At 35.2% G+C, this 17,306-nt stretch overlaps 1 protein-coding gene across 5 annotated transcripts in view; it reads right to left on the bottom strand.

The window, feature by feature from the left end:
* The window catches only part of ATP8A1 (ATPase phospholipid transporting 8A1), a 108,345-nt gene that overhangs the window by 61,303 nt on the left and 29,736 nt on the right, over nt 1-17,306 (bottom strand). For 4 of the 5 annotated variants that reach the window (XM_048303453.1, XM_048303452.1, XM_048303455.1 and 1 more), the window contains 9 exons: nt 17,073-17,238; nt 14,738-14,865; nt 12,026-12,103; nt 9,539-9,627; nt 8,967-9,011; nt 6,310-6,382; nt 4,264-4,369; nt 2,972-3,054; nt 2,770-2,819 (listed from right to left, as the gene is read on the bottom strand). In XM_048303453.1, the coding sequence (XP_048159410.1) occupies nt 2,770-2,819; nt 2,972-3,054; nt 4,264-4,369; nt 6,310-6,382; nt 8,967-9,011; nt 9,539-9,627; nt 12,026-12,103; nt 14,738-14,865; nt 17,073-17,238 (818 nt within the window). The remainder of the gene's footprint in view (nt 1-2,769; nt 2,820-2,971; nt 3,055-4,263; nt 4,370-6,309; nt 6,383-8,966; nt 9,012-9,538; nt 9,628-12,025; nt 12,104-14,737; nt 14,866-17,072; nt 17,239-17,306) is intronic. The other variant, XM_048303454.1, reaches the window with a different exon arrangement.

Consider the following 17,306-nt stretch of genomic DNA (forward strand, 5'->3'; position numbering starts at 1 on the left):
TGGATTACTCATGAAAGCGATCACACAGGAGAGACTAGTCAAGGTATGAATTACAGGTAAATACATTGGCATTGTAAATCCAAAATATAGGAATTCAGACAAGAAGCTTTAAACTGTAACTATCACAGATGGTTTCTGCTAGGCTATGGAAATATGCCCCAGGGACATAAATGAAAATCAGTCATTAAATCAATACATCGACATACTCCAGATATTGAGATATTATTACTACATATGTACTCAATACTTGCCAGTGAAATTAATGCTGGTGCTAAAAATGCAATTTATTCCTCTAGGAAAACAAGCAGATACAAATCAAAACCTCATTCAGTAGCACAGCTAGCAATGACATGTTGATTCAAGGACCAACGTGCAATTTGTGCACTGATAGTGGACGTTGCTTATACGTAATGACACAAGGAATCACAAACTCAAAATCTTACTCATTTTCACAACTAGCCCAGGTGAAAAGACAGTGCACATAGTCAAACATAAGACATTCTACGCTTCTGCATCTTTGACACAGCGCCTTGCTTTTCCCTGCCCTGCAAACACATACCCTAGGAGTTGGTTTGGGCTGCCAAGAGACAGCTGCAGTTTTTCTATTTGTTACAGCACTAGGTGACAGAATACAAGAACAGGCACAACAACACTGCACAATTCCTTCCCTAACAGTACAGGAAGCCCTGAACAGCAGAGAATCTGAACAACTCTTTACTCTAGAACTAAAGGTACCATAAGCAGTTGTGGCATCTGAGCAGACTATCTACTGGAGGCAACATAAACTCAGCACAAGTTTTTAAAATACCATTTGCTAATTTTAAGAATGATCAGTATAGTATTTTCAGCATGCTTTCAGTATGCTCACCTGCCAATTAGATTGACAACTACTTCCTTGCTGTGAACAAAGTATAATTACTATGTTCTATAAGTCTACTTCTCTTTTCACAGGCACAAGTGTAATCACGGAAAAAACAGAATACCAGAAGTGGCAAGCCTACCAGGTACTCCTACAAGTTTTACTTCTGTAATGTGCTTCTCCGGAAGACTATCCTATCAAATGTTGACACTCTACTTGCAGAAGAGTAGTAATCTAGCCTGTACTGGAAAGCGGCAATGAATTAATTTGCATTTTTTCTGGGAAAAACTTGGAACACCTGCAAACTCTTAACAGTTTATTCAAAACAGATTACTTCTCGGAAGCGACATGCTCCTACCCATGCAAATGGTGTTGTTTTGGAGCCAAAATTTCTCTTGCTGTGGAACACGGGTGACCTCTAGTGCTTCCAACAAGTCAATTCAAAGCACAGCTAAATATTGCAGAATAAGAAAAAAGTCTATAAAAACTGAATACTTAATAAAGTTCTGTGATCAGTATCCACCAAAAAACCTCCGAAGATTGAGATTTATAAGCAATTCTCCCATCTCCACAAAGTATCACTGTTTAAATTACAATTTTAGACTGACACAGAAATTTAAAAAAAAAAAATCCGTGAAATCAAGACAAAGCTGAAAACCAGAAACAAAGTAACAATCCTTCACTGTTACTCCAGAAACGAAGTATGAACTTCCACAGAAGTCAAATTAATAGCAATGCACTTTGCAGTACATAGTTGCTAACTTTCAAGAAAAGAAAATGCAAGCAATGCCTGCAAAAAAAAATGAAATCATGACATAAATCTAAAAAATTCACGTATGTCCTCTACATTATATAAAAAGAACATTAATTGCAAACAGACACTAAAAGACATTCATAACCATAAAAACTACTTTCTGTTGCATCTTTCATTACGTTTCATATTATTATTGCTATTACTATAACTAGAGGCAACTACTCTGATTTCACCCAACTCATACATCTTCAGTTTGTCTCTCCAGTATTGCACTGGATTGTTTTATTTTTTCATTTTTTTTGGTTCTTTAGCTAAGCTCAAGGGAAATATAATAGGACAGGAAGGAAAACAACAATCACTTTCCACAGGCACAATTAGGAGTAATCATTTTAAGAAAAAAAGGAACTTCCTCTACATGCAAATCCCTTCCTTACCCTTTGCCAAAGTAAGCAATGGACCTACACAAACATTTATAACACAGACAGCAAACACAGATAAAATATAAACAGCTCTACATAAGAATTGAAATTGCATTCATATTTATTATGGGTACATTTGTAACTCCAAGAACTTTAACACAAAATTTTTACTGAAAGCAAAATACGTGATAAACTCATATTCCAAGTAAACCAACTGGTCAATGCTGTAGTGATGCTGCTCAGAACATAATGAGTTTCAGTCTAGAGTATTTAAACAAGCCATAGTTATACAAATGTATTTAAGGTCAAATGCAAAATTTAATTTTATCAGTCATGATAAATACACTCGCTTTTTAATAAACCATATGGTGCCAGGGCTTTCAGAGATACGTTTAGAAGTTTGAGTACTTTCCTATATTACTTTTCACAGATTTTTTTAAAGTTTTGAGATCAAAGGTTTTCTTAATCTTTGAGCAAAGGCAAAAGTGAAAAATATTAGTCACAATGTAGACAACAAGAAAAAAAAAAAAGCCTCCAAAATTTTTTTACAATAAACCAGGTGTAATTTTAATTTTAATCATGTACTCTGCTTTGTATATAGTGTGTTTACATATTACACAGACGAAAGCTACACAACCTGCATACTTTGTCTGTAAAAATATAAAAAAGGCAAACATTTTTATTCATGAGAGAAGTTTCTAAGTATTTCCACAAAAAGACACCATGTAAAAAGTTACCTTGTAAATTCCAGGACATTTAGCAGTTCATATCTCTCTTCCTGTCCCAGCTGAAGAATAAAAAAAGAATAAATAAAAAAAGAGTAAGAATTAAAAGAAAAATCTCAAGCAAAAGAACCAAACCAAACCAAACATGTCAACACAAATGTACCATAATGCGAAGCAAATACAGTAAATTATAATGTTACTCCAATGTACTTACAGACTCAATGATTACTGAGTCAGGTGTCCTTCCAGTGAATACAAAACGAAGATGCCTGGCTGCTCTGACCAATGCTCCTTCATCTGCAGCAAGTTAAATAGTTATTTTACAAATGTACCAGAAAACGGTTAGTTTACCCCATGATTTAATCAACACAGTCCAGGCTTTTCTACTTCTCATTTCCTTTTTCCTTTATGGATTTTAAGATTAGATGTGGTGCTGGAAAGAACTCTTTGTTCTCCTGTTAAAACTGATGAAATGAGTTTACAGTTCAGAGAAAATAAGCCCTGAAAGGAACACTCTCAGCTCAGCAATGTGAGCACCCTCTGCGAAGCACCTAGGTTAGCACCTTCCTCAGTAGGGCACTGGACAAAGCACATTGCTTTTGGTTTAAGTTCTGGTTTGTACAAGAAGAGTTAGAAGTCATTCCTGTAAATAATAGGTTTCTTCATTGTCTACATTCAGGAAACCAGCAACCACATCTCCAAAAGTCATCAGTTCTCTCCAAGTGGCTCCAGGACGTCAGAATGGAATTTGCTTGCAATGCCCAGTAAAACACTGCCATGACTTAGTTAACTTTATTTATGGCCCTACCTCTGCCCTTGTCTCTCAGCTGTTGAAGGACAGGATTCAGAGAGGTAGGCACCTAGAAGCCGGGGCAGTCAGGGAAGAACCTCTCCACCTTGGGTAATTTTTACCATCATAACTTGTAACACATTAGCTCAGCAGAGCTGAACATATTTTAATCATTCTGCCTTGCTTCATCATTTGCTGAATTCGAAAATTGTCTATGAACCACAATAAGCTTGAAACAGACCTTTTGCATTATAATATTTTGTCAATCTCTAACAGAATTTAACACAATTTCTATCCTATTAAAAACATTTCTGTTTTGATTACAGTCTCTGTTCTAAATCAGTATAATGGTTACCAAGTACAGAATAGGTTCATAAGCAAGAACATCAATTTGTCTCCTGATTGATTTTTATTTACTTCTGAGCAGTTCCTTTAGAATTCCACAGCAGTCTGACAACACCTTAGTAGTGCTGTATGGTTACTGATTATTTGCCCTTACATAATCCACAGGACATTCAGATGTATTTTCTAAAGAAAATTTAAAAAGTCTAAATCCTTTTTTACAAAATTGATTTTAGTTCATACCAACTCTTTTTTGAGGTATAGGGTTTATAGATTTTTTTTTAAATTTTGGAAGTTATTTCAAAAACAATGAACCGAATAAAATTTGCTTGTTGAGTTGATAGAATATGTTCACTGAGTTATCTGAGTCTTACCTGGAGATGCTGCTTGATATATAATTTTATCACCTTCTCTTTCTGGAACTGCTGTATGACACACTGCCATCATCGTCAAGAACTCACATATTATAGGTGCAGTTGGCTAAGAAAAAAAAGATGTCAGACTGTGATTAATCATTTAAGCAATAAATAACCAAAATGTAATAATAGATACAGACAAATAATAGCCCACAAAAATTTAATGACAGATTGTTCCTCTTTTCTTTAAAAACCACCTATACACTAATCAGCATGCAGGGTAACTTCTTTCTGCTGTACTTAAAAACTGGTTATATAAATAGAATTTAGTGGCATCTGCTACTGTAACAATCAAAATTAGATAACCATATAACATTTCAAATAATCATTTTTTAGAGAAGGTAAGTATGAATAATGTATTGAAAAAATTTTACTTTATTCACAGAAGTCTCTTTGGATGTTGTCTTTTTTATTAAAAAATAATCTCTTTTACTTTTTTCTAACACTGTATTTGACAATGCTTTTTAAGAATCTTTACAAAGATGCAGCACACATCTAACATCTAACAGCAAAAATCACATAGAAAATGTTGCAAGATCATACTGCTTTTCAAGAGGACATTTAAATGAATATATCAGGCTAAGAACTTTATTACTACAGCTGGCATTTGCAAAATGAATGAACTGACTCCTGAATGGTTGTTTAAAAGAAACCCCAGCATTCCCTGTAAGTGAGCTCAAAGCAGCTGCCACCTCAGCTGAGGGTTACTTGTAGCATATTTATAGTATTTCAGATTTGTAGTAGACTAACATTACAATTGCTCTATAAAATACAATAATCTTTGAAGATCTAATTTAATTCTGTAGTGCAGAAACACTAATGGGAGAGGTTCCTGTTCTCTTCCACTGAGGGCCCCCAAATCCTCTAAGATGTATTCAGAAGTGGCTCAGTTACCTCAACAGGTTGAATTACAAATTCTTTTCCAAAGCACTTCAGAAGACATTTAAAATACAGTGGTGAAACCTCTCTTTGAATGTGTATCTCAATTTTTAGCATGCATACAAACACATTTTTATAGCTTGCAGGCTCATATTATATATATATACTTAACACTATGTATCTACCAGAAAACTGTGAAGGTTCAACACTTGCACGCCAAGGACACTTTGACAACAGCAGTAATAGTTGATGCCTCTTTCAAACTATGCTACTCTCCCTGTTACCAGCACTGTAAATATAAATGGCCTGTGCAGGTAAGTGTAAGAGTCCCCTCTGCTTTAGATACATTTGAGAATGGCTCTCAGATGTCTACCATTAAAGACTGCCCCATTTGTAAGAAAAAGATGCTTCACTGTCTGTCAGTTAAACTGGAACTAGTCTGCTGGGAAGACAAAATTTAAGAAAAGAGCAATTTACTTACACTCTTCAAAAAGAGAACAAACAGTTACACTGTTTAAAGTAGGTGTTGGTTATGACTAGGTAAAAACATCTGTTGTACAAACAAAAGACAGAAGGTTGTAATGATTGTACTGATTCTTAAACAGATCATAAAATGTTCATTTCCTGAGAAATGTATTGTCTCTTTGGTACAAGTAACAGCCTCCAAAATGCCTTTTTCATTTCATCATCTGAACTGAAGATCTAACCTCATGGAAGCATGCACACAAACCCACTGCATACGGTTAACTCCTGACTCCTGTCCCAGCCCAGGTAAGTCATGTCAGGATGTAAAATAACTTGGCTTATCCTAAAAGCTTTAATGGATGTCATGACATCATCTGAACCACAGGAGTACCAGTAAAACACCCAGAGAATGAAGAACATGAGACTACTTCAAACTTGTTAACATCTGAACCATAGCATCAAAATGAAAAAGGAGGAAAAAAAGGGTTGGATGTAATTAACATGTATCAGCAACAATTAAGAAAGTTTTAATGAGGTCATGCTGATTTTGTATAAATACACAATTTATTTATTTTCCCCTCAAAGGACATAATCTTTTGAATTACTGGAAGCAATGGTTTCATCTCACGAAACAATGGTAATTGTTTCTATATAACTTACATGGTTGTTTTGAAGATTCTCCAGTAATGATACATCACTAAATGTTTTTTCTTCTCCATTTTGTGGGCCTTGCCTAGAAATAATTAAGTAAAAAAGAGATCATTCTCAGCATGATTTTAACAGTCTATATACAAATCATCCAAACACAAGTTTTGGGCTGTAGCTGCTACAATAAAGGCTGCGATCATGTACTGTGAGAAAAAGAATTGAAAAGGTACTCCTTTCACATTTCCAAAGTTTGTTTAATTTAAAGAAACCTTGGTTTATATAAATATACTTAAATCCAGCAAAGTCTCTCTGCTGAATTCAGGTAATGAAGGATGAAGTAAAAATATATCCACAATGTAAGACTGAGGCTTCTTGTCTTCTGATCTCTAGAATGAGATTACAGAAGGGACACAAAAAAAATATGCCTAAAGAGATCACATTTCAACAAGAAATTAGCAGTTTTGGGATAGGTTTCTAAATGTTTGCAGAAAAGCAAGTCTGTTATCTGAAAGAGGTAAACAAATGAGTTCAGACATGAGAGAAGTCTGCATGTAGAGGGTTTGCTTTCTATTACTTATGATCAAAAAGGAACATATTAAATTGAAAGATAAAGAAGACACAGCAACAATGGTGAAGTATAGAATTAAGAAATGCAAGAAAGAGATGGTTCTGGACAAATAAAGTCATACACTAACATCTCCCGAATTGCACAAATATTCTGGCTGAATGTGAGAACTCAAAAATGTAGATACTTCTTAGAAGATTTGTTACTGCAGCTGTCTACAGCTACACTCTTAATACTACAGCTGAATATATCTAGATGACTTTGAATTTGAGTGAAACAAAACAATACTGAAAGGTGAATCCAGTTGAAGGAATTTTTTTTTCCATTTACTTTGGGTCTTGCTTTGGATTACATAATCTTACAAAAGAATAAATATGTTTGGTGATTTAAATTGAAGAATAAGCCACATACATCAAAGGCAGTCTAAGGATTCCCTATGAAAACCAAAAAGTGATCTGTTTTAGTCCTGCAATAACTGCTGTGGAGGGATATAAAATGCAGAACCTCCTCTGTACAGCCATGCAAGGACTACTTTTTCTAACTATAATTGAAGTGAAAAATTTGAAGCATTCTCCTTCATGAAGACTTTTTTTAAATGCAAAGCAAATAGATCTTGAAGTGCCAAATAATAACATCTTCAGACTTAATATATTTGTTTAGAGTCTAAGCTTTAAGATTTGCTTGCTTAAAGATTTCTGATGTAAATTTTCCAGATTCTCAGTGCTAAAATAAGGAAAACTATTTGCAGGTATATGTTGTGACAAAGTGGAAAACAATTCTTTCTAATAATAATAAAAAAAAAGATATAAAAGATTTGGGATTTAGTATATTAGTCATGTTAGGGCTAGAAATGTTACTGTCACAAACAGATTTTATTAATTGCAACAGATTTCCACACTAAGAAATTTCAAGCATTGTATTTTATAAGTATTTCTAATATATTCTTTGCCTATAAAAGGTTTGGGTTTGTTCTTCTGGACATCGGTTTATCCATTTCAGATGCGCTCAAAAGGATTTTTATGTGTGCTAGTCAAAACTAGTCTTTTTACTTAATAGCTTATAAGCAAGGATGTTTAACTTCATGGAAGCACTTAATCGTTTTAATGAAACCACTTGTATGCAGTTAAGCACACTTATGCATCTTTAAGAAACATTTTCCTTCTGCATCAAATGATGACATTCAGATCAGGTAAGATTTTGGGGTGTGCATGTGTACTACATTTTATGTGTTGTGAGAGGAATTTTTCAGGATTTGAGGGTTTTTTTCTATCTAAACTTATTAATTCTAATTTAGAAAAGACTTTTTTTTCCTTCAAATGTTTTCAACAAAAGGTGACAACACATTGCAATTCTGTGTGACATTGCCTTGTTGCTACTTTCAACAAATAAAACAGTGATAATTTAAAGGCTATAAATGACGTTTTTTTTCTCTGATGTACCTGAGCTTACTTTGAATGGTATTGCAAATACTTAGTTTAAGAAAGTATAATGAAGAAGTACAAGGCATCATGTAGATAAGAGCAGAAAGGAAGTCAGGACTTTATCTTTCCTGATGCCCCGTCAAGATATCAATGTCAATCCCAAGTGTATTTGGCTGCTCTAATCTCAGTTCCATTTAAGAACTATGTAGTGCTAGTATTCTAAAATTATCTGTAGGAAGTAAAATAGCAACAATAACATTACATATTTTTCACTCTCAAATATGGATTTTTTTTTCTAAGCACATCATTGATTATTACTAACATATTACTGACTAACAGTAGAACAGTGTGATTGAAGTTACCATAGTACCAAATACGTAACAAAAGACAAAACTTCCTCTCCAATAAGTAATTTTGAATTGCACCAGGACTGTCAGTAGAATGACTGCACTTTATTTCAGGGACCCTATCAGAGATTCTATTCTTGAGTACGCAACCTAATGCCATAGAATTTGGATGGCATAAATTTGTGTAAGATGGTCAGTCTGCATGAATTCAATGCTGAAATAATTTCTGAGTAGTAAACTATCTCACATTTAGCTCAATTTTTAAATACATTGCTCAGTGTTTTTAAACCTGAATCCTCAAGAAACAGCAGAAGCTAAATGATCTTTAGAGCTTACCAATCATCTGAAGGAACACTATAATCCTCAGGCTCAGGGCAATGGCTGCATAAGAAGCAAGGGAAAAATAGAACAGGGAGAGGAGAAAGAATCACAAATGCTAAAAAATTGGATCATGTATTAAAAAAAGTAGCTAGCTAATCAAACCAAATTACCAAAAAAACCCCCTTTTTGCAACTATTTTGCGAGCGCCTAGATTGCAATGAAAATTACAAAAATATGGTGTTGCTATTGAGACTTCATAAACTATAACAAACCAAGTTTTTGCAAGTCTCCCTCAGGCTTTTATTTTGTAACAACATTAAGCAGGGTAAACAACGGCAAAAACATGCATTTTGAAGTTGCCTTACAGCAGAAAGCCTGTGGTATTCTCAATTTCTGTTCCTCTTTGCAAAAAGAGATGTCTTGACAGAAATGATCCTGTCTCTTGTAAGTAACATCTTATAGTCACAAAAAGCTGACTGAGCTATAGATATTGCCAGGTGTAAGTTTATTTTAACTGCAGTATTAATGCATGGGTACATATGGACAGGCAGAGGCACACAGATGAAGCAGCATGTAAAAATACCTACCCATATGCAATTCCTGCTACAGTACACTTCTTAAATTGCATGACGTTGCATGTCAGGGTACCCGTTTTGTCAGAAAATATGTATTTGACCTAAATGAATGATAAAATCCATTATAGATTAACATTCAGCAGTTAGTGACATATCTAGTAGCATTCATAGCTATCAACATATGAAATATTTTCACCTCTTCTGCAATTTTCACATTTTATAGAAAAAAAGCCAACAACAAAACCAATACATAAACATGGCAGACATACAGCCCTCATACCCATTTCCAAAGAAATCAGTCAACGGAGATGTCAGGACACCTAAGCTTTCTTCAGTGCCCAGTGGTATACTTAACCATCCCTCATTCTGCATTCTGCTGAAGTGCAAGAAACTAGTGAAGACCAATGACTTTGCCAGTAAAACATTAACCTTCTCACAGAAAGCCATATGGTAAGAAAAGTATATCTATATGCATTTCTAAACCCATCTTTTTGACATGGAAATATCTTCTTAAAGCCGAAATGTTAGTAGAAGAGCAACAGATCAGAAATGCCAAATAACAGGAAAAGAAGAAATACGTTCCTTTCTACCTAGATCTCCTGTTTCCCTAGCATTATAAACCCTTCTGTTCCAGAAACTACTAGGTAAAGCATTTTAAAATTCAAAGCTGAAGTACATGAACCTGTGATATTTTTAAGCTTCGTTTAAACCCAATTTTAAGACAAAAGTTAATGTATGAAGAAATGAAGTCATCTGTGATGAACGAAAACTTCTGTGAGTCACAGATAAATTTCAACTGATTAAAATTCATTTCTAATTAAAAATAAATCCAAGGATTCTTAATTAGGAATTAATAGGACTAATAAAGCTATGTATTAGTAAAAATGTTTCTGAGGAATTATGACTTAGCCAAATCAGCAGTTAGAAGAAATCTTCCTCTGTGTCAGGTTTATGCTGCACTTTTTGTTTTGTTTTGTTTTTGTTGTGTATGGGCACAATGAGAAAATGGGAGCTGCAGCTAAGAAAATTCAGCTTTTTTCCCAACACCAAAGTTTTGCCTTTCTTAAAACCTAAAGATCTCTTGGGGGAAATCTTCTCTTCCTTATGTGCAACCCTCATGTACTTCAAAGAAGAAAACTGCTCTTTTTAGCGCAGTCCTTTGGTCTCCCTACAAAAATCTGCTCAAATTAAGAATCTCTCGAAAAAATGAAAGTGTAAATCCCAAGAAGTCTGACTAGCTCCTGATGGTGAAGGAGAATTTGATGAGAAACCTAAGAAATGAAGACAAAAACTACTGAAGTCAAAAGGAAAGAATGTGTCTGGGAATGTGAGTAACAAACTAGCTGCAGAGATAGAAAAAACAGACAGTGTAAAATGAAACAGAAGGAAAGCTAAGATTCAACAAAGACTCTTCCCCACTAGAGGAGCTCGTACCCCCCTTTAAAGCCAGGAAAAGAACAAATTTTTCTGCACATACATGTCAAACCCAGCAGGCAAAAGCCCTGTACTCCTCTATGTAAACCAGTCATAGAACATGTTAATCTTCAGCCAGTTTTTCCAAAAGGCACATCTCTTAAGTATTAGGCCCTAGGACTGCTTTGCTATATGGCTAAAACCAAGTTATTATTTATTTGGTTTGGAAAGCCAGAGACAACATTTACATTCCCATGCAATAAAGTAAAGAATTAGTTATTTCTACGTTAGGAAATGCAAGAACATGCATACTTGTGTTCATAATACAATTCAATTAAATGAGCATGTAATTTATTTTCCACAGCAAGAGTTGCCCATCAACAGTGTACCAGAAAGGTTAGCATGTTTTTAAAGCAAGACTGCAAACACAATTGACTGAAAGAGCAAATACCATGTGCAGTGCTTCTAAAAGCACACCGTGCGTCCCAGACTCACTTGTAGCAAGTCATACTTCCATAGTATGAACAACATATAAGTGATCTCTTGTGAAAAGTCAAACTGGTTTTACAGTATTCAAAGAGAACTCCAAATCAAAAAGAAGAATTAAGCTCAAATTTCCACGGTTTAATTCAGCCATGAGACCCCATTCCATTCACAGCTTCCAGTCTTTAGTGGCAAGAAAAGAGGACATATATAAACTGTGATTCAACCCTAAGATAGTCACTGTCTCTTCTGAGGAATGCAGAGCATGTGGGAAAAAAAGACATACAGAAGACACATTATCATGAGTGTATATACTGCGACTAAATTTTGTGCCACAGACAGCCTTAATGCTCAAAATTCCTTTGATTTTGTAACTTTATTGATACACTTCAATCTTCTGTGATGACCACATACACATTGATACAGAGATTGTTCATTTAATACTGGTTTTAATTTGCTTATATTGCAAAGTATTTTTAAAAATATCTGACAAAAAGAGAATAAAAATAAGCAAATACTAAGGCAAGAATATATTTTTTAAAATAAATCCTCACATGAATAATTTCAATACACAGAGTTAGAACCAGTAATTTTTTTTTCTACCTGTCCAAGTTCTTCATTGAGATTGGAAGTACGAGCCATTGCAGCAGTGTCCGTAGGTTCATAGTGCATGTCTATGTCCTACAGACAAAAAAAGTACATATATTTAGAAATCAGTCTTCCAAAACTTCTTACAAAATATCTAGCACATAAATAGAAAAGTTAAGTATAGAAGAAAAGACCAAACATGAATAGATCTACTTAAGATTGTTTCAAGACGGGAAGCCACAGACACTATCAGATCACTTCCAAGAGTCCCCAGAAGAAATAAGATTTTCTCATGGGAGATTTTGCTCAGATTATTTCTAGTGATCTGTATTACTGAAAAACTGTTGACCCATACATCTAAAATGACTTTAGCAACAAGCAGAAATACTACACTGTGACTCTTAGGGAGAAGTCAGTCTTACCTCATTCTACTGTATGCACAACCAGTCATTTCTAAATAGCAAGATAAATATATCTTGAGATAAAAACATGAAGATAAATCTGCAAGTACACAATAAATGTAAAATACAATTCACATGGTGTGAGTTCTTTTCCTCTTACTTGTTAAATAAACATCAGAGTTTGTTTTCAAATACAGTAAAAGATTAAAATGTCAAATATGGCAACGTAGTGCAACAGATTGCAGATGACCAACTTCTCCATGCAAATGTAATCTACACACAAAGAGAAATATTATTTAGGATAAATGTCCAGAGTCCCAGATTAGGATAAATTAAAGTCAACTAATCCCTCATAAACAGAAACTGGGGCAGGAAGAGAAGTTAAAACTGCCTTTCTGATTTCCTGTATAAACAGTGGCAATCTACGCATTCAAAATGGGTCTTTGCTGAATATCGATTTTAAAATACAGAAAATTAAGGAAGAATTTCATTGCATTCTCCAATTTGTTAAGAGTTTGTTTTACAGCACAAGAAAAATTTAAGAGATTGAAACCAGCTGACTGCTCATAAAAGTATTTAACTTTTAAAATAAAGCATGTGCTTCACCTGCTACTTCACATGCACTCTTATCTATATCTAGGTGACATATCTCGCACATACAAATCTATTTCACACATTTGATCAAGGAATCAGACTGAAGTGTTCAGAATGCTACGATAAATATACACTCGGGAAAAAACCCAGAAAAATGGAAGGCATGCTTACATGGCTTTAAGGAAAATAGCTCACTTCCACCTCAAACAGAGTAAAACCTTCATTTCCCCCACTAATTCATTAAGAAAAAAAAAAATTAAAGGATGACAAAATGATCTTTATGTGTTTCATAAGTGATAATACTAACAGACACTGCCTTTGCACAATAAACCCCCACTCCATTAAACTATGGTTGTGCTTGAGAAAAAAACAACAAGCAAAATGCCAAAAAACCCGAAAACATGGGGTGAGTCAGGAAAGAAAATCTGAAACTGGACAAAATTCCCCAGCACTGCAAAACACTGTCTTCTGGTCATTCTGAATGAAACTGATACCTGAATATCAATAATGAGAAAGTAAAAAGCACAAGAACATTGTCAGAGACTGATTATAGTTCATGGCTTAAACATTGATGTGTAAAGCTGCACCACCGAAGCCCACCTTGAATGGGCTCCCTGACTAAAACCTTGGACTGTAAGTTAAGCCAGCTAAGAGAACTTGAGATAAGATAAAGTGACACTTTTGTGCAGTCATCTCAGGTCTGGGAAGAAACAGATAAGGCTGGGAGAGCATCCATGGGAGGGAGGGCCAATCCCAGTAGCTGTCCTGAAAATCATCCCTCGATGGCTTTGGGCTGGGGGAGGCCATAGCTCTCAAGCTTATCTCCTGCTGCCAGGTTTGCACAGACTCTGCCCCCACCAAGGCCGGAGGGGGAGGAAGGTCTTGGGGGTGTGGCGCAACCTCTGGTCAACCGCAGTGAACATCCATCCTCCCTTACACAAACAGGCTCAGCTCTGAAACAACCCCCCACCACCCCAGGAAAGCCACATCCACAGGACATTCATGTGAGGGCCACCTGAGGGGGTGTTACAATCCATCAAAGACCCCCAAAGCATTCCCCAGACTCATTCCTGAGGCCTTGCACCAGAGCACTGCACATGATGCACAATGATGCAACTAACCCAGAGCCTTGCCAGAGACACTGTCAAATTTGCCCTGGGCATTTCCACCTGGCCCAAACCAGGCTGGTTAACTAAATATTAATCCATTGAATTCTATGCCTTTTGGAGGGGGACCCTCGCCACCAAGAAGACCACATGGAGAGGACTGATACCACGTCGTTGGGAGCCATGGAGGGGTGATATATTTCTACTTAATCTGTCTCTCTCGCTCTTCCTGTCCTCCCCCCAACTTTTTCTATTTCCTTCTTTCACGCTCATTTACTGTTAAATAAAATATATCAATTTTTTGGTATCAACATTTAACCTCATTTGGTTTTAATCACGTTTTGGGGAATATGAGAACCTGAAGTTTCTATCTGCAATCCACAGATAGCTCACTTTGCTCCTCTACAATTAGTGGATTAGAACAAACATGCTCCAAAAATCAATCTGGTGCAGATATAAGAGCACTAAATAAAATAACTTATTATTACCTCCTCAGATTCCACTAATAAACAGCATTTATAAAAAGTCTGAAAAGAATGTATACATAGACAAACAATCCATCATTTCACTTACTTGTGAATCCCTCGATTTTAGAAATTAATGCGTATTATAAAAATAATATTTACCCAATTTATGAAATATGCCTGGATAAATTTAACGACTTCAAGGGTAACCAACAAGCTGATTGGAATAAGATTATTGAAGAGAATGATAAAAGTCAAGAAATTCAATCCAAAGTTGCTTGCTCCACCATCTGCCAAAAACCAAAGTAAACAATAAACATTTGAGACTGTACTTAGAAGTATATATACTTATTGTATTCAGAATATTGTATTAACAGCTGATTTTTAAAGTGTTCTAAGAAATTTTGGAGTTAATTACAGTGTCACTTGCCTATAGATAAAACCTTCATCAGAGTTAAGGATCTCTATTATAATAGAGGAGTTCAATTTCAGAGATCTTTGCAATCATCTCCAATTTCTGAAGAGCAAACTTACCAGCCATTCCCTCTTTCGCTACATTTTAAGATCAAAACCTGGGAATATCTACATAAGCAACCAAGTTCTAAACTCAAAATATTACAGTTTTATATTTTGAAAGGGGGAAATACATAGTGGAATGCATTTTTTCTCCATCCACACTCACACAATCATATAATCTCCCTCAACAGAGCAAAATACTATGAAAAAGGTGAAGTCACACCCCATGAAAGGAAGAGATGAAATGAGAGAGTTTAATGAAAGTTCTGAACAACTGGAAATGTGAATATTAACATATAAACCAAGCAGTTTTATACTACTTTTTCCTTTAAAGTTTTATGTTTTCCTTTTAAAGGTAACTAGCAGCAGCACCTCAGAGAGGATGCAAATGGGAAAGTCTGTTCTACAGTACAGAAAAAGGGTAAAAGATGGAGCCTGCCTGCCTGTATTCAAGGTATCTTGAAGAAAAAGGGCCTCAGATAGGTTTCCACTGTCTGTCCAATGTGGATTTGGTTATTACTCTAAGATCCAGGAAAGAAGGTTTTGGAGACTTTCATTAATATCAATTCCAGCATCAAATGAAGTACTAATCTAAAAGACCAGGGAGCTAAAAAATTAAATAACTAGGGGGAAAGGGGGATAAAATGCTTCTTACATATTAAAAGCATCTGGTATCAGAACAAATATATGCTGAATACAGCCTTAAATGACATACCTTAGAAAACCCAACACAATTTCATTTAATCATGGGACATATATCAGGAAATAAACTGACATGGATAATCAGTTGAAAACACACAAACTGAAGTATCAGTGGCCACTATTTCATGCATTCTTTTTTCAGGAATAACAACAATTTATGAACTGCTTCACTACTGTGCTAACCATATAATAGCCACCATATTCTTAAAACTTTTGTATTTCCCAGAAAAGAAAAAAAATGCACAGATGAAGCACAACTAATGCCATTCTTTGATATTACTGAAAATTGTGAATATTCTATGAACTATTTCACTTTTTCTTACCTTGCTAGGAAAACATGAAAGTTAAGTTTCTTAATTAAAAAAAAAAGTTTCTTTCTCAGCATCGAAAAGAAGGGAAGCAAGGTTCATCATAAATACAGACACAGAAATTTTAGGAGTGCCTTCAAATCAGAACTTCAAGATTTTTCTTTTAGAACTTACCAAAACCCCAAAACCCCCCACTCTGCTGACTACATTCAGAAACTTTGTACTCAGGAGCTTTGTTTCAGTTTTGGTGCTGCCTAAGTAAAGATGGCTATAGACCCACCATAAGAAATTCTGAAAACATGAATAATTGACTGCAAAGTATATTCATGAAAACTTCTTTTAAATCTTGTTTCCTCACTGAGGGTCAGACTATGTCAATATGTTGCATGCTGCCGTGAAGGCCTGTGTAACATCACAGTGCCCTGCATCCACCTTACGTACAGCTGCCCAGTATAATCTATTAGATGAGACCTCCCATGCCTCTTTTATCTTCTTTAGGAGAAGTCTATTAAGCTCTGATATTAACTAGTTAAATCCCTACACACTAAAAATTATAAGCCACAGCGTCACTTTCTAAGACAAGCAAGTTTAAAAATTCAGGAAGTCACTGCAGCTTTAAACGCAATCTATCGGAAGCAGTTCAAAAAGGGTTTAGTCTGATGTCTTGGAAGCTGACTGTTTATGCCAGTGGAATGCTGACACAGACTTTGGTGAGCTGCAGAGATGTAGTGCCTGAAAGAAGTAGAGGAAAACAAATCATCTCACCCTTCCTGAATTTAGCAAGAGCTAAGATGGCACAGTAAGGCAAATTTTATACTTGCTGTGATATATCTAGCCTAATGACTTTAGCCAACAAACAAAGAAGAGAGACTGACAAAAAACCCACTGTGCAAGGGAAGGCAATCATTGTCCTTTCTAAATATGAAAGGCAACTGAATACTAAAATATTAATATAATATTTTAAATCTTACAGTTTAGATCAAGATACCAGTCTCTTCCCATATGCCTCCGGTTCCATATAGCTGAGCCAATAGAGCAGATCAAAGACATGGCAATAAGGATGCAGAACAAAATCAAAATCTGAATATTTGTAATTCGTTCCACATTAGACATTTTAAGAGGTGGACTTGTTGAATTCTGCAAAAGACAAAAACTAACAGTGGCTATTAAATATTAGATGAGGTAACACGGTTCTTGCTTTTCAA

The sequence above is a fragment of the Corvus hawaiiensis genome, chromosome 5 (genome assembly GCF_020740725.1).
Source record: "Corvus hawaiiensis isolate bCorHaw1 chromosome 5, bCorHaw1.pri.cur, whole genome shotgun sequence".
In the NCBI taxonomy this organism is placed as follows: Eukaryota; Metazoa; Chordata; class Aves; order Passeriformes; family Corvidae; genus Corvus; species Corvus hawaiiensis.